This window comes from Podarcis cretensis, assembly GCF_951804945.1.
Source record: "Podarcis cretensis genome assembly, chromosome: 1".
In the NCBI taxonomy this organism is placed as follows: Eukaryota; Metazoa; Chordata; class Lepidosauria; order Squamata; family Lacertidae; genus Podarcis; species Podarcis cretensis.
In genome coordinates, this window is record NC_137170.1 from 43987613 (window position 1) to 44013979 (window position 26367).

At 41.1% G+C, this 26367-nt stretch overlaps 2 protein-coding genes across 4 annotated transcripts in view; both read left to right on the top strand.

Moving 5' to 3' along the window:
- KNL1 (kinetochore scaffold 1) overlaps nt 1-8723 on the top strand; it is a 31905-nt gene extending 23182 nt beyond the window's left edge. Inside the window, exons 16-26 of the mRNA XM_079970561.1 lie at nt 138-254; nt 1208-1295; nt 1949-2032; nt 2512-2551; nt 2666-2767; nt 3327-3427; nt 4524-4592; nt 4927-5036; nt 6031-6149; nt 7851-7973; nt 8080-8723. Coding sequence (XP_079826687.1) covers nt 138-254; nt 1208-1295; nt 1949-2032; nt 2512-2551; nt 2666-2767; nt 3327-3427; nt 4524-4592; nt 4927-5036; nt 6031-6149; nt 7851-7973; nt 8080-8194 — 1068 coding nt within the window. The 3' untranslated portion in view covers nt 8195-8723. The remainder of the gene's footprint in view (nt 1-137; nt 255-1207; nt 1296-1948; nt 2033-2511; nt 2552-2665; nt 2768-3326; nt 3428-4523; nt 4593-4926; nt 5037-6030; nt 6150-7850; nt 7974-8079) is intronic.
- A 3448-nt stretch (nt 8724-12171) lies between these two features.
- On the top strand, nt 12172-22355 carry RAD51 (RAD51 recombinase). 3 transcript variants are annotated; one of them, XM_079988483.1, is made up of 10 exons: nt 12172-12324; nt 12945-13058; nt 13571-13708; nt 13936-14053; nt 14720-14811; nt 15639-15733; nt 16585-16698; nt 18976-19105; nt 19266-19387; nt 21566-22355. In XM_079988483.1, exons 2-10 carry the CDS (start codon nt 12957-12959, stop codon nt 21687-21689), a joined length of 1035 nt encoding a protein of 344 aa, XP_079844609.1. In that variant the 5' UTR covers nt 12172-12324; nt 12945-12956; the 3' UTR covers nt 21690-22355. The 3 variants fall into 3 exon arrangements, with proteins under 3 accessions (XP_079844609.1, XP_079844608.1, XP_079844610.1); XM_079988482.1 differs by having other exon boundaries at nt 12179-12324; nt 12926-13058; XM_079988484.1 differs by having other exon boundaries at nt 12186-12324; nt 12948-13058.
- Nucleotides 22356-26367: the final 4012 nt, after the last annotated feature.

The following is a 26367-nucleotide window of genomic DNA, read 5'->3' on the forward strand; positions in this document are numbered from 1 at the left end:
GGGACAATTTGCCTTTGAGGTGCTTCCCACTGCCAACCAAGGTGCGCTTGAGAGGTTCTGTCATTAAAAAATAAAATAAAACTATCATGTTCACTTCCAGTTCCCTTATTCTGCTAATGTATTCTATTTCACTGCAGCTGAAACGCTTTGGAGAAGGGCTACGCGAAATGAAATCCAGTTTCCTCAAGAAGAGTAAAGTTCTTGCTCACAAAGGAAAAGCAACATTATATAGAAAGCTGGTGCAAAATGGACAGGTAAATTTTTGAGGTAACCAGTGAGATAATACTTGGATGCCTTTCCATGTATAGAGATGTCTTCATTTTTGCATCCTGCCCTCCTTCCAATGAGTTCTGGCCATTCTACAAAGGACTGTCCTGATTTTTTCCTCACAACAACTATGAGATATGTTAGGCTGAGAGATGAGGTGAGCTTCATGCCTAAACAAGGATTTGAACCAAAGTGTCTCTGGTTAAAAGTCCAACACTGTAACTGCTGCATATGAGAGAGGTTGTCTTATTTCCTCATGTCCTTAAACACAGTTTGGTTCCTGGATTTAGCTTCACATTTATATTATGGAATAAAATGGGGAAACAGCATGGGTGCTAGAGGAGTTGTGTATCTTAGTTTGGAAAGCAGCGGGAAAAGATAGTTTCAATGTAAACTTTTAGCTCTATGGCTAAAACATATAATCCTGTTCGTTGGATCTGCTTGTTTGTAGTATTCTTTATAATTCTTATTTTTGTTTACTAACGTATAGGTTTAGACTTTGAGATAAAGGCTACATAGTGAGCGGATTCCCTACTTGAACAAGACCCTGCATCAAAATATAGTAGTTCATCTAGTGTACTAAACTGTCTCTATTCTAGTCCTTCTCCCCTACAAATCAGTAAAAAGGCATTGGTGTTCTCTCCTGCGTGTTTTAATCTGATACTGTGAACTGATTTCATTTGGGGCCCAATAAAAAGTCTGGGATACCTACTGTTGTCATGTTGCTGAAACAGCTTCTGTGGGCCAGAGCCCATCCTTTGGTGGAAAGACCATTAGGAAATATATGTAATAGATAAATGTTTTTTTAAAAACTGGTTTTATTTAGTAGCCAGAAATGCCCTTTAATAATATTTGCTTGCTAAAATAGAATCTAACCATATTTTACATATTATATTATTACTACTAATAATAAACAATTAACCACATTTTTACCTTTCAGCTTCAGTGGGAAAAACTACAGTCAAGACTGGCTAAAGTAGAAGAACTTATAAAGGAAATGGACAGCTGTCTTCTTGCTCTGGAAACAGGTACAGTCTCAAAAATTACTTTTCCAGTAAAGCCAAATTCTTTGCAGACTAAAGAAAGCAAAAAATAAAAAATAACACCCCTGTTGACATAATTTGGGCATACTTTGGTGTCAAAAAGAAATCAACATTCTTATACACATTAAGATCATAGGACTAATAAGCTAAGAGCCATGCAGAGAAACAGGCGACGTAGAATAAGTCCTCTTAGACAATGGAAATTATTTGGCTTCTGAAGCTTTTGTGGATACAGTCAGCATGTTATTAGTCTATATGTAAATGGATGAACTGCTTTTTTAGAAAATTGAGCCTCACAGGAAGTAAAATGTTCTGCTGTGGTGATTTACAATGTCCACTGGCCTTTGTTGTAGGATGTCTGTAGAAAGATAACTAATATAGAGTTTTCTCTTTTTCTCACTATCCTGTCAAATCAGTGAGCATGACTTGAAACAAGAAGTCTTTGAATGTTATCAACTGTGTACCAAAAGTGTAGAGCAAAGCCAATCTCAAACTACAAATATATCATTTTTGGGAATACACCTGAAACTCAAAGTTGGGAGCATAATTTCAAAGGTTGTATTTCCTGCTAAGTTGACCGGAGTATATGTATAGCATTTTTTAAGTGAATGTTCTTATAAAACACTGCTTAATTTTAGAAACTTCTGCATTGGAAGAGTCTGAGCCAGATGTCAATGATGCCATGGCAGAATACAAGTCTAAGATGAGAGACACTGAGAAAGGTACTGGAGCTGTTTTGAGCTGCATGATACAGAACGCTGTTAGGACACTGAAATTGCTGTGGCTGTGTTTATTATATAGTCTCCAGATCTCCAGAACCTGAGTTGTAGAATGCATCTTTCTGTCCTGCCATTGCTGACGGATATTTTCCTGTACTTGGGGCTGTTTTGACTGATCTACATGGAGATTACTACATGTATGAGCTCTGGAAAGCTATGATTGGCTGCATCTTTTCAGTGCATGTACTGTACATGCTGTGAACAGAACACCTATAGGTTCTTCATATACAATATCCTGTATGTAGGATTCACTCAATTCTACACAAATTACATCCATGTAGGAATTTAACTGAACACCATTTGGCCTTGGAGAATAAACCTAATAGCGTGTTGAGGACTAGACCTGCTTAATCAGACAGAATGAACAGTTAATGCTTTTCATCAACATTTTGACTCTTACTGTGTATTTTCTCATTTCTTAGAGCTGGAAAACTACAGAGCCAAAGAGGAGGCACTTCAAAGGTAGAATTAAGCATTAGTGTTTGACATGTATTTATGTGTTGTGAAAAACTCTTGGCTTTTAATACTATTCAGGGTATTTGGCAAATGCGTTGCACTTTTGTTGTACTCCTTCAGAGAGCAATCGAATATCAGAGACAAAAAGAAACAGAGAGCTTCTGAAATAAGCCATCTCAAGGAGTATGCAAACAGATGTCAGGAACTTATGAAGAAATACAAGTAAGTAAATTCAGTCAATTAATATCTTGCTGTAAAGGGAATCCAATTCAAGTAATATATTGTCTATGTTTACGTGACATCAGTGGTATCTTCTAATTTTGTCCCCATGAGCTGGCAATCAGAGTAGGCGTGGGAAAATCATGGTTTCCAGATGCTGGCCATGTTGGTTGGGGCTAATGAGAGTTGTAGTCCCAGAAAATCCACAGGTTTCCTATCCTTGCTCTAGAGTATAACCAAATTGTTTCAACATTCCTCTTCACCTTCAAACAGAGGATGGCATGGTCCTTATAGGAATGGCGTTTACTGCTTGGGGAAAACATTTACAAATAATTACATTTAACATCTATATTCTAAGTAAAAAGAACAAGTGGGCACACACAAGCAGTTTTTATCTTTCCTTCTTTAATGCTTTGTTCCGTATGGTCCATGTGGCTCAAAAAGATTAAGAAATGGGTCCTCAAATACATGTTTTGTTTAAAAGTGGGTCCAATAACTGTACATGCACTATCCTTCCCATTGTCTTTTGGTGAATTCATTTTTGATAATTTTCTGTTTGTAGCTTCTCTGAGTGGGCAATAAAAGAGTGGAATGATCACCAGGCTGTTTTCACCTTCCTTTATGATTCTGTTGAGCTCACTTTTAGCCTTGGGTGTCCTGTAGGTGAGTTGCAAAAATACTAAAAACTCTATCTGCTATAAAAGCACCACTATCTACTCTAGATGCGTTTTTTGATATTTTACTATTGCCAAGAGCTCCCAAAAGAACTCAGGTCTCCACACCAACATCATAACGTGATTTTTTTAAAAGTTAGAAAAACACTAAAGCAGGCTACAGGCAAAACTGATTAATTTGATAAGAACTGAGCTGTAAAAAAAATTGCATGCAGACTGAAAAGGCATTTGGTCTTCAGTTTTATTGAGTGACATAAATTTAGCTCTCTAAAGTGGTAAACCAGTGTTTGGACTATCTAGATTACAGGTATTTAATATTTATTACAATTATTCCTACAACTATTCAGGATCCAAATTCTTCCAAGCCTGTTTACAACATAACAAAATTAAAATATTAAAATAAGTCTGATTCCTTCCCACAGTTGGTGGGAAGCACAGTAGGGAGTATAGTGTAGAAGGAGCATACAGTGATCTCTTTGCCAGCTTCTGTCCCTTGTCTGAAATCCTCCATCCAGAGCTGCTGGTAGTGTATGGATCTAATCACCTTATAAAATTGTGTTACCATTCACTGCTCCAAATTTGGGTCAGTAACTCTTTGCCATGTCACTGTGCAGGAAACTTTCCTCAGTGTTCCAGGAGTTTGCAGGGGTAGAGCTGGGAGTAGGATCTCATACAGATGACCACGGATGGCTAGGCCTCATCCTAGCAGTTCCCACTCTTGGTGTCTGCAAAATCAGATCATCAATCAGATCAGTGAGAAATGGAGCGTGGATCTTTGCACGAAAGTCTGCAGAATTGTGTCTTTAGTACAATGGTATTATAAGCAGCAGGGAGGGACTTGCATGGTTGACTATTCCACTATACAAAAAAAGTATTTGTATATATACATCTCCCCACTTCATCCTGCACATCATGGCAAAGGCTGGACCCTGGCATGCAGGTTTTTTGTGCAGAATGATTTATCTATTTGAATTCTGACCTATATGAAGAGGGACAACCCAGACACAAGTTGACCATCTCAGTGAAAACTAGACCTCATTCTGAAACAGAATCATAGAACTTATAGTATGTCTGCTTTCTCATAGATGGTGCTGTTTTCAGCAACAGGTTCTGCGTGAATATTGTTGGTGTGAACCTTGAATCGCTGTTGGATGGTAAGGCTTTGAAGCACTTTGCTTCTGTGATTTTTTTTTCTGGAAGGAGATCTGCATTTTCCAGCTTCTCTTGTGAAAAGTATTGCTAAACTTCAAGAAAACATGAAAAACAGTCTTCTGTGAAGAACCTTCCTTTTTCTCGGATAAAATTTTCAACTAACAATGAAATTCCCAGTGTGAAGCAAAAAGCAAAGCAATTAAATGAAACTAAATATCAAATGCCTTCAAGGTTTTGAAGGCATTCAAAATCATCCATGAGTTGAATAGAATGAAATGACTTGAATATAACTTAAACCCAAGACAGAGTTTGTTGTTTCTTTGTTGTCCTATACAGAAGCAAAGGCTTTGCCATCTTCAAAACTAGTGCATAGACTCATCTTCCAGTTTATAAACAGTCAGAGTTCATTGAAGGAAAAATGTTCAACAGTGCATCATCTTTATCAGGTAACTTAACAATGAAAAGCAAAAAGGGTTTTTTAAAATGTTGCTATAATTTGTTCTATGCTGCTTTCATTGCTTGGAAGAGTCAACAAAGAAGATCCAGAAGTACAGGAAAGTCTACATTTTGGAGAAATTCTAGGTGGAAGTAGCTTCCCAGCAGAACTTTTTCACCTGCTTGAGTGACACTGTAGTGACACTTAATGGAGGCTATGAAGAATGAATGGAATTCAGCATCACACTCTTCCAATCATTGCAGCTTGCCAGATGGAACAATCCCCCCCTCCTCCCCCTGTGCGCAGTTCTGGGAGTTCTCCCAACCCCTCCCCACAAGCCAATTGCGGAGGAAGAATGGGGAAGCCCTGTTGTGTAAGCAGAAGTCCTTGCAGAGTTTCCACTGATAAGGCTGATTAGGTGAATCCTGCCCAGAGAATTTGTGTTGTGATTTGCTTTATTGTTTTTCTGCATTTGATGACCATTTTCTAGGGTAGAAAAGCAAATTATAAAGTGATTACATTGAGTGTAACTTTATAGGAATGCAAATAAATGACAAAATTATAGAATAGGTAAAAGTCAATGGTCTAGTTCAGGGGTAGGCAACCTAAGGCCCAGGGGCCATATGCAGCCCAATCACCTTCTCAATCTGGCCTGCGTACGGTCCGGGAATCAGTGTGTTTTTACATGAGTAGAATGTGTCCTTTTATTTAAAATGCATCTCTGGGTTATTTGTGGGGCACAGGAATTTGTTCATTCCCCTCCCCCCCAAAAAAATAGTCTGGCCCACCCTGGTCTGAGGGACGGTGGACTGGCCCACGGCTGGAAAAGGTTGCTGACCCCTGGTCTAGTTAATGTTGCTTTGTGTCTGGAGAAGGTTTGCACACATCCTCCTCCTTGCTGTGAAGAAAATGTAGAAGAGGAGTGGTGCACATTTCTTCCCATCCTATCTCAGGAAATCTGGGACCTAAGTTGTCATCATTATTTGCTCTGATTGTCCAATCAGGTGCTGCGTGACATTTCTCTTGTGGTGAGTCGTTGTGAACTTCTAGGAGAAGAGATCGAGTATCTAAACAGATGGGGTGGAAAATTCAATCTGCTGAAGACAGATGTGAATGATACAAAGTAAATGCTTAACAAAGTCTATTCTAGTTCTCTAAATGTATTTGTTTGGTGTACAAGTTAGGATTGGTGTAAAAGTTAGGATTGGTAGAGGGTGTGTTACAATCCTTCCAAAATCTTTCTGGCAAGAATTTAATACTTATAGCACAAAATTCTGGTGTGTTTCACCTCAGCAGGATTTTAAAAAGCCATTTCCCCCCATATAGTACTCAAGATAGCAAGCAAGGAATGAAGTATCTTAAAATATACAGTACAGTGGTACCTCTGGTTGTGAACGGGATCCATTCCGGAGGCTCGTTCACAACATGAGCAGAACACAACCCGCAGCGGCACGTAACCAGGTCGCCGTGGGACGCAACCTGAAAAAACGTATCATGAAGCAAACGTAACATGAGGTATGACTGTATTAAAAATGCATTGCATGAACAGCAGTTCAGCTAAAACATGATAAATAAAAGAGCAGAACCAAATTAAAACATTGTACTTCCAGAGTGAAAGATGAAACAAAACCAAGTTAAAGCAACTTCTAAACAAAAAAGAGCCTTGTCAAAACAAGATGGGCCGCCTGGCACCTAGAAGATAACAAGAAAGAGTGGATCTCCCTGACAGGGGGTCCTGCAGGCTGGGTGCAATCATAAAAAGGGTCCCCTCTGTAGCAGCTAGCTACCTAATCTCAGAGGGCAGGGGTACCCAGAAAATGGCCTTAAATGAAGGTAGATTCACGGAGGGAGCAAACAGTCATCCAGGTGGCTTGGACTAGGTGTTTTAGGCCTTTATAAGTCAAAACCCAGCTGCTTCAGTTGGCCTTGGTAGCAAGCAGAAGGTCTTTAAGAGTTGATGTAATGTTTGCAATGGAAGATCCCTGCTAACAATCTAGCTGCTGTATTCTGGACCACTTAAAGTTCTGAAGACTTTTCAAAGTCAGCCTGAATTGTTACTAATCAAGCCTGAATTTTTATTGAAGCATAGGTAGATAGTAAGGTCGTTTTATTCCAGGAGGAGGCACAGACATAATCTGGAATTGGAAAAAGGAAGTCAAAGGCAAAACTATCACATTGGGATCCCAACAGCAAAGCTGGATTCAGATATATCCCTGAGTCACCAACCTGATCTTTAAGGGGGGTGCAATTCATCCAGTACAAGCTGAATGCCTCCACCATGGTCCATTCCATCTACCCACAGTACCTCAAACCTGTCTGCGTTCAGTGTCAGTTTATTAGCTCTCACTGTGCCTTTTAGATAACTGTTTAAATATCAGTGCATCACCTAGATTTGATGAAAGGGAGAAATAGATCACGAATATCATTCAAACTGATTACCTCTCCCAACTGTTCCATGTAGAATACTTAAGTGTGCATGCACACGAAAGCTTATACCCAGAACAAACTTAGTTGGTCTCTAAGGTGCTACTGGACAATTTATTTATTTATTTTAACATTCAACAGTTACTGAGGCATAACACAAATAATTCTTTGGACAGTGGAACCTCGTGTTACGGACGGGATCCGTTCTGGAGGCCTGTCCGTAACACAGAACTGACAAGCACAGTGCGATTTAGTGCTTCTGTGCATGCGCAAGTGGCGAAACCTGGAAGTAACCCGTTCCGGTACATCTGGGTTGCTGCAGGACGCAACACGAAAACACGTAACCTGAAGCGGACGCAACATGAGATATGACTGTATCTATATTTTGTTTTATACGTAGAGTGAAGCTCTTATTCTCCAGTTCTGTATCATTTGCAAAGTTTGAAGTTGAACTGTCTTTATCTGCCAGCTATCCTGCGTCCCCAATAGCTTTCACCATTCCAAAATGCACCGGCAACCTTAAGTGAGTAAAATAAAACAGAAGGTGTGAGAGCAATAATTTTTACCATAGTTTTATGGGAAGGTTTTCATTTATTTGATCCTCATATGTATGCATTTTCTCTTCACAGCCAAGAGGAAATTTCTGTTGTTTTATCCAGTGTTCCAGTGGGAGCCAACTACTTGAAGAGAATGGTCAATCAGATTCATCGTAATCTGCTCCAGGGTCCTTCAATGCAAAGATAGCAGAGCAGCGGGGGGTGGGGGGGTGGAATGAGCAATCAAGTAGTCAAATCTTTGCTTATTTTCTTAGTAAGGATCACCACTTAGTCCTTTTTGCCTGTTGAAAAGTGTATAGCTAAGGGATATTGCATAGTTCTGTTGTTTTCTAGCACTTCTTAAGGCTACTCTTAATTTCCGATAAATTAATTTTACTGCAGAACTGATGTTGCAATTCTGCTGCAGTCGTTAGTGCAATTTCATAGGTCAAGTACTGCAGTGATGTGTATCTTCCAAGGCCTACATGTGTATTAATGGCTAGCAGTAGCTTTTGACCCCTACAAAAATAAAGAAGTTCTATTTTTAGAAAGTTGCCCCAAGATTGATTAATTACAACTACAAAAATTAAAACATTGCACATAGAAAAGTAGGTGTGCCATCCAATGTTTCGGACTTGTAATGAAGTGAGTATTGGTGCATCCATGCTTCTGTTGACTGAATTATTTGGCTGCCATTGTCACTAGTCCAGTGTGACTGTTAAGATTTTTAAATTATTCAGATAGATGTGGTTGCATCTCATATCTACAAAGCTTATATTATTATAATAAGGCATCCATATTTTCTCCACTGTGATCTCTAGTTGCTGGACGATGTATGTATATGTGTAAAGTGTAGCATTTTTAATGCTTTTTGAATTGTTTAGGTTTTTTAATTTTGTTACTTTTTGTTAATGGGGGAAGTATAATAAACCCACCTACACTAAAAAAAATTATCTTAGTGGTGACTTGTAAGTTAAAGTAATGCTGCCAACAATTCCTCTAAATCCACTATTTACTTTGGTGTTGTGTGTGTGTGTTTGTGTGTTTGTGTGTTTTAAATCCGTTAAACGGTTTGGCCAATTTTGTTTTTGCTGTTTCTTTCCTCTCCTTCAGAAATGGTTTCATATCAAAAGACTGAAAAAACAAATTACTCATTAGAAAACATCAATGGAATAAATGCAAAATATTACACATTCAGTTCTAAGAAGATTGTAAGTTATATTAATCATGGTATTGTGCTCATTTCTCCCTGCTTTTCCTTTCTATAATGTGGTGGTTGTGGTAAAATAGCTTGTTTTGACAACCTATTCCTTGTTTAACTTTCTAGAACTGTTTCAGAAAAATTCTGAATATTTTGGATGAAAGGATTCATTCTACTCTTCCTTTCAATTTAATAACCTCACAAAATAAGAAGATAAATAAATGTTATTTCTCAGACAAGATGAGGCCAAAGTGTATGCTTAAAAAGAACAGCATACAATGGTACTTCAGGTTAAGTACTTAATTCGTTCCGGAAGTCCGTTCTTAACCTGACACTGTTCTTAACCTGAAGCACTATTTCTGGGTTAGCGGAGTCTGTAACCTGAAGCGTATGTAACCTGAGGTACCACTGTATACCATTTTATACTGCCCATTAAAGGTATCTGAACACCATAAACCAGACTAGCAACCACTTGCTCAAGCTCCTTGCTCAGAAAGGAGATGTTAGCAACCAGCTATCATTTATATTTTCTGGGTCCAGCTAGGTTTTTTTAGGAGTGCTTAATTACCATTTTGTTTAAGGAGGTTAACACTACTTCTCTGAAGGAGGTGCTTACAACTCTTGGCCAGACATCCCCTTCTTATTAGATGAAATAAGCTGCAAATGTCTGGTTTTTGACAGGTGGTCAGCTGGTGTTTGCCAAGCACCTTGTCCACATCCTTGGTCCTCAGCAACTGGAAGTCACCCTGCTGTTGCTCTGTACACCTTTACTAGCACAAAGGCATTAATTGTGGAGTCCAAGTCATGATGTTCCAGCTGACAATCAACTGAGGCTGCAAAACCAAAGAGAAGCAGACCAGCCTCTGTAACCAGCTAGGGATCACTGGAATATTACACTGCTTGCCTCCCAGAGACAAGCCAGAGCAACTGCAGCTTCTGGTCCTCTGCTTACTTGACTACTGAGCCTTGCTGGGGTTGCACTGGGCTGAGCAGATGAAAGGGTTCCTGGCTCTGCCTTGTTTATTTCTACATCTATCAAATTTACTCTTATCAGTACCAATCAGTAATCATTTGATAACATTTATTAATGAAAGTAGAACAGATATCTCATTGCTTCAGTTCATTTGTAAAGAAGTTTGCAGTTGATTAATAATTGCCTCAAGTTAGCACTGTGCTGTTATAAAAGTTCCCCAACCTGTAGCTGCTTTTTCAGCGCTGTAGTGGCTGTTCTACATAGATAGCATTTTCTGACAAGACAATTACCATTGGTAGAAGAGCCATGTAGAATTGAATAAAGCAAATGCCAACCACCTTAGGCCCATGGGTTCACTGGGATTTTTGAGTGAGTGCTCTTGGTACCACCTCCTCTGGTTCCTTGTGTCACTCCCATGGATCAGCCCCCTACTTGGAAGGTAGAGAGTACATGCACACACTTTTGCACAGATCCCTTAGGAAAGCAAATGTCATTGGGAGGGACTTAGAGGCTTCCTATGCACCAGGGTAAGACATAAAGGGTGCCTATGGGGGCTACATGGGACTAGGAAACTTACTGTTTTTATGTTATGGCTGTGCTTCACCGTCAGAGGGCACTCCTGCTGCAAGTTTTTGACAGCTTTCAAATTCCCATTTGTTTTACTGGCTAATTAAAATGGAAAGTTGCTGGTTGGAACTGTAATGTATATTTGTTTATTAGAGTAGCCCATTGCATCTGCTTGGCTATCTGTTCCAGAGGATAGCAGGGTGGATTGGTTTTTAATTGGCAGTATAAAAAAATCCAATGTAAATCAAGTTTCCCATTAATATCTCTATATACCCTCACAGCAAAATTTGGATCTCACAGCAATCCAGCCACCATTGTTGTGGTCACCTGGCAAGAGGCGATCAGGATGAATGTTGGCATCCATCTGTCTGGAAAGACAATGGAGTGCCTTTGGGGGTGAAGTCAAGCTGCTGTATTAGCAGCACCGAAGTGACTTCCCCAGGGCGCAAGCCCCAGGTCCTGGGCTGCTCATGCAAGACCCCCATTCTCAGCCTGTTCACAAGCAGGGAAGTCTAACTAACTGAGGTTTTGATACCCATTGGCTACTCTCACCTAGTTTAGCTGGCCAGTCGAAGCCATTCTGAGGTGTGGGTGCTATCTATCCCATGTTGACAGCATCTAGGACACACATCTGCATCTAGATGAATGCAGGGTGGGGACCAAAGGTGGACAAACTCATAGGAGCCAACTCCTAGGGGCCAAGAGGTCTTTGCCTCCCAATAAAAAAATATCAGAGGGAGCTGGGCCTCCCAACGTTGATGGGCACTGCCATTCAAATCATAGCTATTAACGTTTCCCTTTTTTAAAGGGAAATTCCCTTATTCCGAATAGGATTCCTCGCAAGAAAGGGGAAAGGTTGACAGCTATGATTCAAATGATGTGCATGCACGGCATCATCTGATTAGGGCAGGGCTTACCTCCCACCCCCATATTTTGTTCAAGTTGGCATTCCTGGGACAAATTACCCCAGAAGGAGCACGATGCGTCCCCCACCAGAGGTACTACCCCTTCTTTAACACCCCATATACTATATTTTAAAGCCATGTGTGCACACATGTGCCAGTGCATCAACATTCCAAGAGTGAATTGTGTGAGGAGAAACGACCAGGGTTAGCGTTTGGGTTTCAAGTGCCTCTCTTCCCCAATATGTGTTCCGCAGATGCGGCCACTGAGTCCAGACCTCTTCAACCTGCTGTGACTACACCCTGAGTGGACCCCTGTCCCTCGAAATCTACCAATGCCCCCAGATGTTGTTGGACTACAACTCCCATCATCCCTGAGGTCTGGCCTTGCTAGCTAGGGTTGATGGGAGTTGTAGTTCAAGAACATCTGGGGACCCACAGGTTGAGAAAGGCTGCCTCAGAACTTTTGAAGGGAGCGGGACGTGGCTTAAGAGGAAGGCACGCGTAGGCCCCGCCCCGCTACAATCCGCTAACGAGCCCCGGACGAGCGCCAAACCCGGGAAAGGGAGCATGCGCGCTGGAGGCCTCCGCCCTTCCGAGACGTCGCTACGCGCGTGCGCGTCCGTTGCGTCACGCAGTGGCGGGCTCGTCTGAATCCGGAACGGGGACGGAGGGACCGGAGTGTGTGAGCGGAGGTGAGTCTGTGGGCCGCTCCTCTCGTCCTCCTCCCGTTCGCCCTCGCGGGACGTAGAAACGGCCTTTCTCCGCCACCCCCCCTCCGAATGGCGTCCGTCGTTGTTGGGTCACTGAAAGGCCCAGGGAGCGGGCTGGGCTCGGGCTTCCCGGCCTACCTGAGAAGCGGAGAAGCTAAGGAATAAGGAGCTGCTCGCGAGGCCTCCTGTTCCGTGTGCTTTTGCCTCTGCTGCGCTACCTTGTTTGCTTATTGCGGTTTATGCACCGCCTTTCTTCCCCGAGCAGCCCAGGGAAAGCGCAGTTAACAAAGCAAAAACACCCTGAAACGATTTAGGCTCTCTAAAAACAGAGGCAAGCTTAAAAACAAACACGTGAAAGCAGTTGCAGTTGAAAACTGTTACGTGGCAGTTCGCCAATAAAATGTGAATACAAAATGTGGGAAGGTGGCTTAAGCGCACACCTACTCCAAAGCGAGTGAGCGAACCTCTCTGGTGTTACAGTAGTGGTGGTAGCGTCCTGTGTGACCATAAGGTTGTAGCAGTAAGATGAAATCGTTGTTTACAAAAAAATTACATCACTGAAATTGCATAACTCCTGCATTAGGTACTTCCTGTTTTGATAGGAGAATTGACTGATGTGCGCCATGGCCATGCAATTGCAACGTGAGGAAGATGAAAGTCTGGAAACATCAACAGAGGAGGGACGCTTTGGTCCTCAGCCCATTTCACGGCTAGAGGTATGTGACCAATGGGGAACTTAAGGTTATAAAATGCACGCTTGCGATTAAATGTCTATAGTGGCCCAAACTTTCTGTAACTGAATCTTTAAAATGTTAAAGTACAAGATTCATTGCAATTGCTCATATCATTTTTAATAAAATATACAGAGGCACAGATATACACAGCAATATGTACCTTAGAGACCTGCTTTTTGCCAATGACAGCTTTATTAAAACTTTACTGAAAGTTGTTTATCTGATCAGTCTATGAAGGAATGAAAACATAGCAATTTTAAAATCAATTGTATCCAACTCTAAAATGTAATGTTTTTAGAAGCAATATTTTGCATGAAGTGAGATTGTTAACACTTAAAGCAGAACCCCATGTGTGTCTACTGCACCTGTTGAGTTCAATGCTACTTACTGCCAGAGAAGTACAAAATTATGTTAAAATGTGATAAGCTGCAACTGAAGTGATTTATTCAAGAATCTAATGTTTCATACTGAGTAATATATATTGTCTTGTATAGCAATGTGGTATTAATGCCAATGATGTGAAGAAGTTAGAAGAAGCGGGATTTCACACAGTTGAAGCTGTTGCCTATGCACCAAAGAAGGAATTGCTCAATATTAAAGGCATAAGTGAAGCTAAAGCAGATAAAATCCTGGTAATTATACTTAACGCTGTTATAATGTATATATATTGTTTTCAAGAGGCTATGGGAATACAATGCTCTTTGAAAGTTTTTCAAGTAAGAGATGAATGCATATTTTTTCTAAGTCTTATTATAGTATAGTTTGGAATAAACAATCCTAGCAACAAAAAGAGTGGGAGTTTTAATATAGGGATGCAGGTGTTTATTACTCAGTCTTTTGATCTTACCGTGTTTCTCAGGCAGAAGCAGCAAAATTGGTACCAATGGGATTCACCACAGCAACAGAGTTTCATCAGCAGAGGTCAGAGATCATTCAAATCACGACTGGGTCCAAAGAACTTGATAAGCTGCTTCAAGGTATATATATTGGTGTAACCCTTGATTTTTTAAATGTAATTTTATCACACATTATAAATACAAAACCAAATATGGAATAGTTGCTATAGGCGTACATATAAAATGCAAATTTAAGTGTTTATGGGCTGCCTTTCAGGGCATAGCCTTCATAAGTTGATGTAGAGAGCTAGCTAATATATATAAAGGCACATTATAAAGATCATAACAAACACTCAGGCAGCAGCTTATAAAATAAGATATGCACATAGCACACTTATATAGCTTCAAAGTGCTATGTAGGCTGGATCCTTATAGACACTTCACCTGAGAGTATGTCCTGTTGAAATCAATTGAGCTTCTGAGTAAACATGCCTCCTTAAAGACTAGGGCGATCTGTATCCCTGCTTCACAAAACATTTATGATTTGTTCATTATAAAGCACATTCCATAGCTGGGAAACCAGTTCAAAAATAATTTCAATAGTAACTTCACAAAGAAATGTACATCTAGTTGTTGAATACTTTTTCTTCCCATTTTATTATTAAAAAGTGGCTGTTATATAATTTATTTGTCATTTAAGAACTTTAATCTAAATTCTGTCCTCAAGAGTTCTGTAATACTCTGATATCTGCTGTTTATATGATTATTGATAAGAATCTGAAGTATGTTGCATTTTTTCTTGTAAAGGAGGAATAGAAACTGGGTCTATTACGGAGATGTTTGGGGAATTCCGCACGGGAAAGACTCAGTTGTGCCTCACACTGGCAGTAACGTGCCAGGTAAGTGGCTTACATAAGTACTGGACAAAAAAATTAAACTCTCCCCCCCCCCCCCCGTTTCATGCATTTTTTAATGAACTGAAGTATAATTTGCATGATTAGAAAGACAATGCATGAGATCTTGTGATACTGAAGGCTGAGCTAGACATTTAGCGTCCTATGGGGTGAATGCAGGCTTTCGCTGAAGCCTGGAGAGTGAGAGGGGTCGGTGCGCACCGACTCCTCTCGCTCTCCAGGCTTAAGGAAGCTATCCGCAAGCCTTGGGAGCCCGCGGGAGTTCCCGCCGGGCTCCCTAGGCTTGCGGATAGCAGCCTGCACCCTGAAGCCTGGGGCGCGCTGAGCAGCGTGCTCCGGGCTTCGGGCAGATATCCGCAAGCCCGGAGAGCCTCCCAAGGCTTGTGGATAGCATCCTGTTCTGGGGGCTGGGGTCGGGGGAAGCTCAGGCTTCCCCAGCCCCGCGCCTGGGGGGGGGGGAATTCTTTATCCCCCCCCCCAAAAAAAACCTAGGTGCGCCCTATGGGCCGGTGCACCCTATAGGGCGAAAAATACAGTACCTTTTTCCTCACTATCTTTCTAACTGTCCTTGTAAAAAAATATATTAAAAAAAATCTAAGCATTGCTGGCAAAATCACCAATCTTTACTTTTGTCTCCCAGATGTTCTAGAATTGCAGACATGTTTTTCCCTGTTCCTGCATGATCCTGAGAGAATACTTTAATTAAACATATTAAGCTGTATGCACATTATAGAAAGATGCTCTTAGGTTTAAGTTTCCCAGAGATCAAAACGTTGTTGTGACTAACTGGATTCCCACCCTTTTTTTGTTAGCTCCCTGTTGATCGAGGCGGTGCTGAAGGGAAGGCCATGTACATTGACACAGAGGGCACATTTCGTCCAGAGCGATTGCTTGCTGTGGCTGAGAGGTCTGTAGTTGGAATAATTGGTGTTGCATCCAGAGTTCTGTAGAAGATTGTATAACAATACTGCCATCTACTGACAGTTGATTAAATAAATGCATGGTACTCGGTATCAAGTCCATAGTGAACTTGATTTATTGTTAAACATTTCCCACTGAAAGTGACATATCATTTGCTTCCATCAAATCTGTTCATTAGATTTTTATTCCATTTTTCAGATGACTCTCCTCACAAAGGGACAAGCATAACACTAACAGTACAGAAGCACAATTCAAAACATTTAAAAAACCTCAGAACATTACAAATAGCCACTACATTAAAACCACAGTCTACCAAGCACAGTCATATAAACAGAATTAATTAGATTAAATGTGAAAATAAAGAAAACACAGGGCATCAGATTTGGCTACATACTTCTACAAAAAATGGACTTGGAGAAGTGATAGTTATATTAATTAACATGATAGTTACATTGCTCCCTGGGCAAACTTGAAAAGCTTGAGTTTTCTTGAAAGGGAATTGAATGAAAGTGCACATTGTAAGCTTGAATGCAACAAAGCAGAGAAATCTGACAAAATTATCTCTGGTACGTCACTTGCAGAGAGCAGCAGGAAGGGTAATAAAGAAAAGCTATTCAATATAAATGGAACATATAACATGGAAATATTTTTTTAAAAAGCAAAGTTTGCTTTATTAAAAGTTCATAGTACAATATGGTGGAAATGGTGTGGGGGAGAAGTAGCAATAGATACTCTTTGTCAAGCAAGCTTTGATCAGATTTATTTAAAAGGTGTCTTATAATGCCTGCCACTTTGTTAGGCAGAATCACATTCTCTTTTGTTTGGTTTATTTCCTAGGTATGGCTTATCCGGCAGTGATGTGCTTGATAATGTGGCATATGCACGAGGATTTAACACAGACCATCAGACCCAGCTTCTTTACCAAGCATCTGCTATGATGACTGAATCAAGGTAACCTCAGTAGAGGGGACTTTATTCTTTAAGAAAGTGTATCTGCTAAGCCCAACTCCAACTGACCGAGCAGAAGAATACCATGGTAAAGGCAATGATCAATTTACTTGCAACTGCACACATCGCGGCAACCCAGATATGGCCAGAAGAGTGGGTGGGGTGGGCTTATGTGTCCTGCCAACACACACACAGCTCAGGAATGTAACCCCCGTGCAAATTCACCATTGCCTGTAGTATCAGAAGCTGCTGATTGGGGTTGAACTAATAGTTTTGAGTAGAACTAATAGAATTGCACTCTCACCATCCAGATGCAGACCGTAGTCATGTACCAGAGGCACTCAAGGTTGTGTTTCTATTTTAAAACAGGGTAGGGTCCGGACTAGAATGGGTCTAAGGCAGAGGTTGTCAACCTTTTTGAGTCCACGGATGCCTTGACCAACTACGTTTGTTCTGTGGCACCCCTGTGGAGCTCAGGAGCCCACTTATATCAACCCTTGCCTGCAGAGCTAGCAGACCCTCACCGCTTTTCAAACACCCTCTCTTGTGGAGTTTTGCCTCCTCTCTTGTCCCCTCTCCTTGGGAGTCCTCCGGGCAGTCACTGCTGCTCCCCCCTGCCCCAAAGAGAGGTGCTTCCTCACACTGCCCCACAGGGGCTTGGGACTTGTCTGTCCATTCCCAACAGCAAGGGCTGGCTGGTTGGGCTCCCTTGTCTGCTTGCTTGCTTACTCCGAGGCCATCTCAGCTCCTGGCAACCAGACCCTGACCAGCCCCAGAGGCACCATTCACCTGGGGAGCTTGTAGTCAGGGTTGCTGCAACAAACAGCTGTGCATCAGAGGGAAGGAAAGAGGGACTGAGGCCATTGTTACCCACAGCACCCCTGACCATCATTCAAGGCATCCCAAGGTGCAGCGGCACACTGGTTGAAAACCACTGGTCTAAGTAATCAGCTGAGGACCCTCTGGAACAGCATAGGAAGTAGTACTGGGGCTGCATGAGGAAAGGGGGAGAACTGGCAAAATCCAGTTGGATAACCAATTCTCTTCACAAATTAAAGAATGTGTATTATCCAATAACAAGGTTAACTGGCAAACAAAACTTTTAGAATAACTAAGAACCAAAGCAGTTTCTAGTAAATAAGATTATTGAAGGCATACCTTGGTGGAGACACACAGTTATTGAACTCGCTCTCCCTAAAATGGAGTTTCACCAGTGTTCTCCTCCTCTGCCCCCATTTTTCTTTGACATATATAACTGCATCTATCTTTTAAGCTGGCTTTTAAGATCTGATCTGCAGTTCTTCTTAAACCTAGTGTATTTGTTCTATTTTTATTGCTCTGATTTATTATTATTATTATTTCTATTTTTAACTAAATGATTTTTACTCTGGTTTTATTGTATTTTTGTTGTAAGATGCTTTAGTTATAAATAGAAGAGCTGAGTCTGCATTAAATAAGGGTAAATACAAAGTTAGAAAGCTGTTTTTATGGGGGGATACTTAATAACACTTACATTTGCTTTCTAAATAACTGTTTTAACTAAGTGGCTCACTTGTGCAAAAAACCTCTTCTCATGCAAATGTGATTCCCCTTACCCACCCCCACCCCCCATCACCACCTCACCTTTTCCAGAGGGTTGGGGGACTCGGGAGCAAATTGCTGGGGGAGGAAGAGGAAGTCCCAACACATCCATTAGTGTGGCACTGGATCTCACAGAACTTACTGTATTTAGTTAAAATAGTTCTTTAGAATGTTGCCAGCTGATTTGTCGATAAGCCACATTCTAAGCAGCAAAATAGATAACACCCCTTACTACCACTGACAAGATGAATTCCAAGTTGGCCGTTTCCTTCTCTCCCAAATATTTCATGGAACAATGATACCTTTTTTACAGAAAGAAAACTACAGGTATTGATCCTCATATTACTTAGCCAATTACAAGAACTTGTTTCATCTTTTATAGTTGTAAATTAGTATTACCGTGAGGGAAGATGATGGGTTGTTATCAGTAAGAATTTCTGCCAAACAGTAAGGTTTTAGAATTTAGTGAATACAAAGAGAGAAAACAAGATGGCAATTGAGCTTGAGTTTGTTTCAACCAAATATGATTTTAGGTAAAGATTGTGTGGTTACAGATACATCTTTTCTCTGACAGATAAATTAGTTGTTCCATTGAATTTGCTTAAGACAGGCCAAGCTGCACACAAAAGTAAGATTAATCTCTTCCAGCCAGGAGTGGAAATCTATGCATAGTAATGCCCACCTGTTGCATTCTTTCAGGTATGCTTTGCTGATAGTGGACAGTGCTACAGCCCTTTACCGGACAGATTACTCTGGCCGTGGTGAACTGTCAGCCAGACAGATGCATTTGGCCAGATTTCTACGTATGTTGCTTCGAATTGCAGATGAGGTAAATTAATAATCTGACCTACCTGTCATTTTTGTTCCAGTTGCAAAGTTCAGGGCAAGTGTTTCTGGACACGCTTATACTGGTGAATAGGAACAGACCACTGGAAAATATTTTTACATCAAAGAAATTAAAAATGATCACATTTCTTTTTCTATGGCAGTTTGGTGTGGCAGTAGTAATCACGAACCAGGTGGTAGCACAAGTAGATGGAGCTGCAATGTTTGCTGCAGATCCCAAGAAACCTATTGGAGGAAATATCATTGCACATGCTTCAACAACTAGGTAAAATGTCAAATTATTAGTCTCTTGTCTGCATTACTTTTTCAGGTTATCCTTTGACCAAGTGTGAAATGTTTATATGGTTGGAGGTCTATATGTGGAGCTTAGTAGTTTCATTCTTGGAGCAAGAACAGGTTTTGTTCTTCAGGCAGAATTCGAAAGTTGATCTGATCATCATTTTCAGTTTGTGCCCTAGCTCAAAGCAGTTGACAGCTTTAACAAAATGTAAGATACATTGAAACATGATGGCTTAAAGATATAAAGCCACAAACTAATTCCTAAAAATGGCCAGATTTGTATCAAGTGTACCTTAAAAAAAAAGTTCCTGAGCTCAAGGATAGCCAGAATTGAGTGACTTTGTGCCAACCAGCCATCTCAATAGGTTTATAGAGGACATCGGCTGAGAACTGTTTGATGGACAGTTATGACAGGAAAATAAGGGAGGGGCACACTTTTCAAACAGTGTTGGGTCTGTTAAATTGATTTATGGTGAAACTTGATGGTAGGGATTGGGAATAGTAGTAGAGATGCAGTGCAAACTAGAAGCACTGGTGGTCGTGTGCTTCCAGTAACCCTTTCTCATCAGTAGGTGGCCAGTGTTAGTCTTTTCTCACTATGTCTCTAAAACAGCTTTCAGAGAGTAATTTGCAGATATAGCCTCAAGGTTATGTAGACAGAAAAGCAGTTGCTGAGTGTGAATGTGATAGAAAGGCCTCACAGTTGACTTGCCAGGTGGTATTGGTGAAGGTGTTTATGAGAAATTAATATAAACATAAATGCAATTATCACTAGGAAGTTGCTCCATCATGCCACCTGATGCAAGCTAGGGTGGTCCTATGATTTGGAAGCAAACAGGGCCACCCAAAATGAAGGTAGTGGTTTTTGCATTCTTGAGGCAACTCCCTTGCTATGCAGAAGTATATTAGTTTGCCAACTAAAAGAAATATTTGTAAACATAAACCAATGAACAGTTTTCAGGGCCTATAGAATGTTAAGGGCAATTGAATTCTGAAAGTGACCATTGAAATAGATACAAGTAAAAGAAAAATGGAGGGAAGGAATTGGTCCGCTTCAGCCCTTAGGACTGCAGGAGGAGAATATATGTTATGTCATTCTTGCACTAAAAAGGGAAGCAAGGCAAAAGAACATCTACAGCCCAGCCCACCCCACCAATCTCATTCCCCAGAACTCCTCAGCAATAAAACACTGGTTTCATGCTGGCTGCTAGCCTTGACCTAGTGTTCTTCAGCACATTATAGCACAACAAGAGAAGGTTTCAGAAAAGTGGAGGAGAAAAAAAAGTGTCCTTTTACACATCATGAAAGCCCCCAACCCACTACCCTAAAACACTATGAGGTTCCAGGCTGAAGGAGTTCTCCTGTAAGTGGCTGGAGATGCGCTGTAACATTCTACTGTGAATCCCCATTTGCTTGTCTGGGGTTGGGAGGAGCTACCTTTCATGGTCTCCTTAACTGTCCTGTTCCAAAATAACTTCTTCTTAAGTTATTATGAAGCAGGCTAGCTGACCAGGGAGCAGTGAGACACAAACTGCTGTGGATTATTGAATATGATAAGACTGCACAGTTGGATGTTGCGTCATATATCAATCTCTACTTGAAAGATAAAATTTGCATGTTGAATGTAACTCAGCATTTGTACATGCCTGCAAATTGCCCCTCACCTAACTGCCTGTAGAAAGAAAGAATTGTCCCCCGTTCTCTTTTCTAGCCTTAAGTTCTAGAAGACATCAGGTTGCTTCACCCCCTCAAAGAGGAAATAAATAGACCTGAGTCTATAGACCTCAGTTCCTGTTGTTCCTCTGTGAGAGAGTACTGCTCAGTTGGGGGGGGGGGTGGGGGGGAGAGGAGGAAGGAAGTAGAGAACAAGGAATCCCCACAACTCAGCAGGTGAGTTGTTATATTAATAGTCGTACCTGTTTGTTTGCCTGCCTGCTTGCCTTCCCACTCAGAAAGGAATGCTGCAACCATTTTCAACCTGCTGTGAGAATAAGCTCTTTGCCTCACTTACCCATTCTCACCCCCTTAATTCACAATAATTTATCACAGGTGGGGAGAATTAAATTGTAGATAATTGATCTGGAGTCGCATGGCTGCTAAGTATTTTTACTTTAAATAGATAAACAGTTGCAATTGAATAAATGCATTAATTTCTTCCTGCCAGGCTGTACTTGAGAAAAGGTCGGGGTGAAACTAGAATATGCAAAATCTATGATTCACCTTGCCTCCCTGAAGCAGAAGCCATGTTTGCTATTAATCCTGATGGAATAGGAGATGCTAAAGACTGAAGAATACCATATTTCAATTTGCAAGAAGAGAGTGGTCCAAAAAGGCTCTCCTTTCCATATGATCCTTCAAGATGATTCTTCCACCATGGCTTTAGGCTTCAGACTGCCAGAGAAAGCTTCCATACACTATACTTGGACTGACTACTCCTGCTGGTGTTGCTGCAACTAGTTGCAAAACCCACATCTGATGTTTGTCGGCGTGGTGGACCCTTCCATTGTTTAATACAGTAATGTGGTGAGAAACAACTTAAACATTTACAAAATGTGTGCAAAGCTTATGGATACAGAAAGTATGAAATACTGAACATTTCCTGGTTATAGGGACTGATGCCAAAGCAGAATGGAACAAGTATGTTCAGTAAAGGAGATTTGCTTATCCTAAAATTCAGGCAGCTGCCAGTTCAGATTAGAGGCTTTTTAATAAAGGCATTAGCAGAGAACCTGTTTGAACTGATAGCTCTACATCTTTAGAACAGAAACTGAAATTAACTTTTTTTATTACTCTGTTTGCACTGCTGTAAATTGAGATGTTATTTGCATCAACCCAGAAAAGCTTGGCATCTTTCTATGTAACAGCGTTGCTGAGATGTGCTCTGCATCTTTATCTTCTGCCTGTAAATACTTTCTAGACAATTTGATTTAATTAAAGTTAATCATACACATCTAGCAGTTTGGCTTTAGCAATCGGTGCCTGTTGTGTTCTTACTCTTATTCATTGCTCTGTGGCAAACACAAATGTACAGGAAATCATATTTAAACTCCTGTAAGCCCCAGATAATAAGGTCTAACAATAAGTATCTGGAGAGCACCATGTTGGCAACCTCAGACATAGATTACATGTGGATCCCAATGAAAGAATAATCTGGGCAGTTTGTTATGCTTTGCAACAGAAAAATCAAAATGATTCTAATGCAGACATTTCATTTGTATGCTTTGGATTAGAAATGTTGGAAGCTACTTTATACTGAGTCAAACCATTGGTCCCTCTAGCTCTGTAATGTCTGCACAATACTGAGCTAGAGCTTTGGACATAGAGTCTCTCTTAGATGGCAGGGGTTGAACCCAGGCGCATCTGCATGCAAAACAAATGCTCTGCTCCAGAGCTCTCATCTTTCCCTGGAGCACTGAGTTGCATTGTTTTAACTTCTACAAATTCAGTGGATTTTCACAAAGGTCTAGTGAGTGAAAAGCAAGCAAGGTAGACATGAGCTGCCCAGAGGACAAACAAAAGCCCATTTAGCATTGCTTACCAGAGCTTTAAACAAGCACTTAAGATTCAGACCTCCTTCCTACAAGAATGACACTTTTGCTGAGGTGCCTGTATCATTAAAAATGCTGTCACATAATGGGTAAGCAAAATGTCAGTGCTGCAATATGCATAGCACATATGCACATAAGACTTGCATTTTTGTGACTGCTTCTCACATTGGTTTTTTTTCTTACTTTCATCTTAAAAACAGAGGAAAACAACCACAGGTGTTAATGAGAGCCTTAGTAAAACAGCACATAAAGTTCTTCCTGAGCTTCTCTACTATCTGTGTAATAACAACTACACATCTAATTGTTCCAGCCAATACCCTACACATGTTTTAAGCATGCAGGCATTCACAGAGTAGTGTAAAAGAGAGACTATGACTCATTAATAACACTAACTTTTAGAATCTCAAGTGAACTCCATTACTACACCTAGTGAACACCAACCCTATCATAACTAATTGCAGCAATAAAGAGTTTGTTGAAACAACTGGCGTTCTTTTAAAAAACTGAATTCAAGGGTTTACACAATTCATACAACACTATCTGCGGTCTTATAAGGTCTAGCTGAAATACTGTGGCAATGTAAACAAATGATAAATGCAGCAGTAAATGAAAGCTTTGCTGGAATTTTCAGGTACAGAAATCATGTAGAATGGAAAGGGAATGACATTTTTTATTTCCTAAAATGGTGTTAAGTAAATTCTATGTTGTATGCCAGTGGGCCTGTTTTTTAATATTTAAGTTTTAAGTTACATTCAAGTTTCATGTATTTCAGTGGGCCATGTTTTCAGGGATCAAATATGTTTGCAGTTCATCTGATGCCAACTAGCTAAATACTACATAATGTGCATTTTATCTCTGTTTATCACTGGGTTGTACAGCCATGTGTCTGCACTGTAGATGAAGGCAATCACAAAGACCTAGAGGCATCCGGTTCGCTATTCGATGAGAACTGGAAGCTAGACTAGATGGGTCTTTAGTCTTAAACCTCTTCTTACATTATGTTCCTCTGCACCACATTGTTTTTGTCTTTTGGAAAACTTATTTCCTTTGCTTCCAGTTTAGTGCCAAGTCTCCTATCACATGGCAAGGTGATTAGCAGTTGAATAGCTCACTATTTTTCTGCCCCATGTGCCTGATTATGGGCAAAAGCTACACAATGTGCAGGTAGTGCTTTTTAATGGCAACTGAAATATTTCACTAGAACCTAAACAGATGCTTAGATGTAACTTATTTTAAAAATCAGAAATTAGCTGATATACAAATAGTCTGAGATCCTAAATGTATTGTACCAGTTTTTAAGGACTGCACGGATTTTAAAGAAATTTGACTAATCAAAACTCCATGTGTTGAACATGAGTTTCTGGTTTTGTGTTTTTCTCCCGAGGATGGTTTGACAGCTGGAGAAGAGGCTAGGCATCCTGCTGCCTAAACTGACCCAAACTGTTTGAGTACACTGGTTTAGTTACCAGTCACGAACATCCTGCTGCCACTCTTTGGAGGTCTAACACATCTGCTCTACATATCCAAAAAAACTGGCAACACCATGGGGTATACAATTAGCATGTTGTACACAAATTAAACTGCTGCCTAATATATGTGAGATGTCGAGGAACCGCAGAGCCAGAGGAACTGAGCCAGCATCTCAGTTGGATGAAGAAATAGGGAGTTAGCGTTGAGAAATCTGTTCTATAATTTCTGGAAAGAAAATCCACATCTTGTAACAAGTTTGCGGGCAGAGAGCTGGCTGAATTTGACACTGTGTGTGGTCAGACAAGTCTAGTTCTTTGCCCAGCTTTTCAGAAGCATATGATAATTTTTTCCATATGTTGGCTTAATTGGCCTAAAAATAGGGAGATTGATGGCATGAATTAGAAATCTCTTAATTTTTGCAAACATTTTTATATAAGCAGTACCCAGTATTAGGGATACTCCGAGAAGACCCAGTGAAATCAATGGGCTTAGTTACTTAAGCTCATTGACTTCAGTTGGTCTAGTCTTGAGTGTGACTTACCATGTGAGATGTCACCAATGCATTATACAGTAGTTGCATGCTACACCCACTATGAATATTGATTTCCAGGGCACAGATGTATCTTTGAAATGTTGTGTGGGTGATAGAAGTATCCAGTTAAATAGCACAATGGAAGTGGTGGCACCTTCTGTTAATCTACCTGGAAAAAAATGCAGGCTGAAGGGGATTATCCTGCAACCTTCCATATTCTGTGTACATGTTTCTCCCGGTGAAAGTACGGTTGGTGCCTACCTTTCCACGACCCTCAGTTGATTGAAAGGGAGTTGGGTTCAGATCTCAGTGTCTGAAGTGATGGAGGTGGGTGCTAAGAGATTCCATTTCAGTAACACGGCCAATCCCAGAGAAGCCAGCAGGAGCCCCCTGGGAGAGTTTTCTTTGTGAAGGTCAGGGTTGCCCTGGAATGGGTTTGCCCAGAGAGAGAGGTCCGAGCCTTGGAAAGCAGCATGGTTACAGCAGTGATCTTACAGCAAGATCTCAGTGGCCCTTGAAAATCTGAGGGAGAGAGTCTAAATCTCGTACCCATAGCCACAGCAAGTCTCCAAGGTGAACAGCCTCTGGCATGGTAAGAATTTATACAACTTGATGTTGGCAGGGGTCCTGCTAAATGAAATAGCTTTGTGCAGTAGTCTATATTATGATAGTTTGCGAAACTTTTCTTTCCTGTGTGGACAAACTGAGAACTTCAATATTGTGCTGTTGGGTTCAGCTGTCACTAACAGGACAATCCTTTCTCAATAGTCTTCCTTGTCATAACTGCACCTGCTTTGTTGTTGGCATCCGTCTGTCTCGAGAGACAATGGAGTGCAGCTCCAAAGTGACCTCCCAGGACGCAAGCCTGGGCAGTGTGTATGGAGGCTGCCCAGTCGAAAAGACTCCCACTCTCAGCCTCACTGATGTGGTCCATAGGAAAGCAGAGCAATACATTCGGCACTGGCGTGGCTGCAGGAGTTGCTGGAAGGAGGCTTACAAGGAGCCATCCAACCATCTTAGGGACTCCACTCTAGATTTGTGTAGAGTTTACTCCTTAGCCTTTTCTTCTCCCAAAGTTATCCCACAAGGCAGCAGAGGTTTAGGATCAGTTTTCCTTCTCCTAGATGGGCTACCTTCTCAGGTTGACAAGCCCCACCTGCCCCTCACTTCCTTCTGCAGCACATGCAGAAGTTGCCTCTTTGACCATTGGACTCACTATTGGTCTCATCCACTCAATCTGCCTGTATTCAATGCAGAAGAAGTCCTTAACTCGCTGAGGGTTGAGACCCATCAGCTACCCTCACCTGGTTTAGCTGGCCAGCTGAAGCTGTTTCCAGGGGTGTGGCTGCTGTTAGATGCTGACAGCTTCTGGGGGCCACAGGTGAGAGCTGAGTACGGGGAGAGGGTGGACAAACT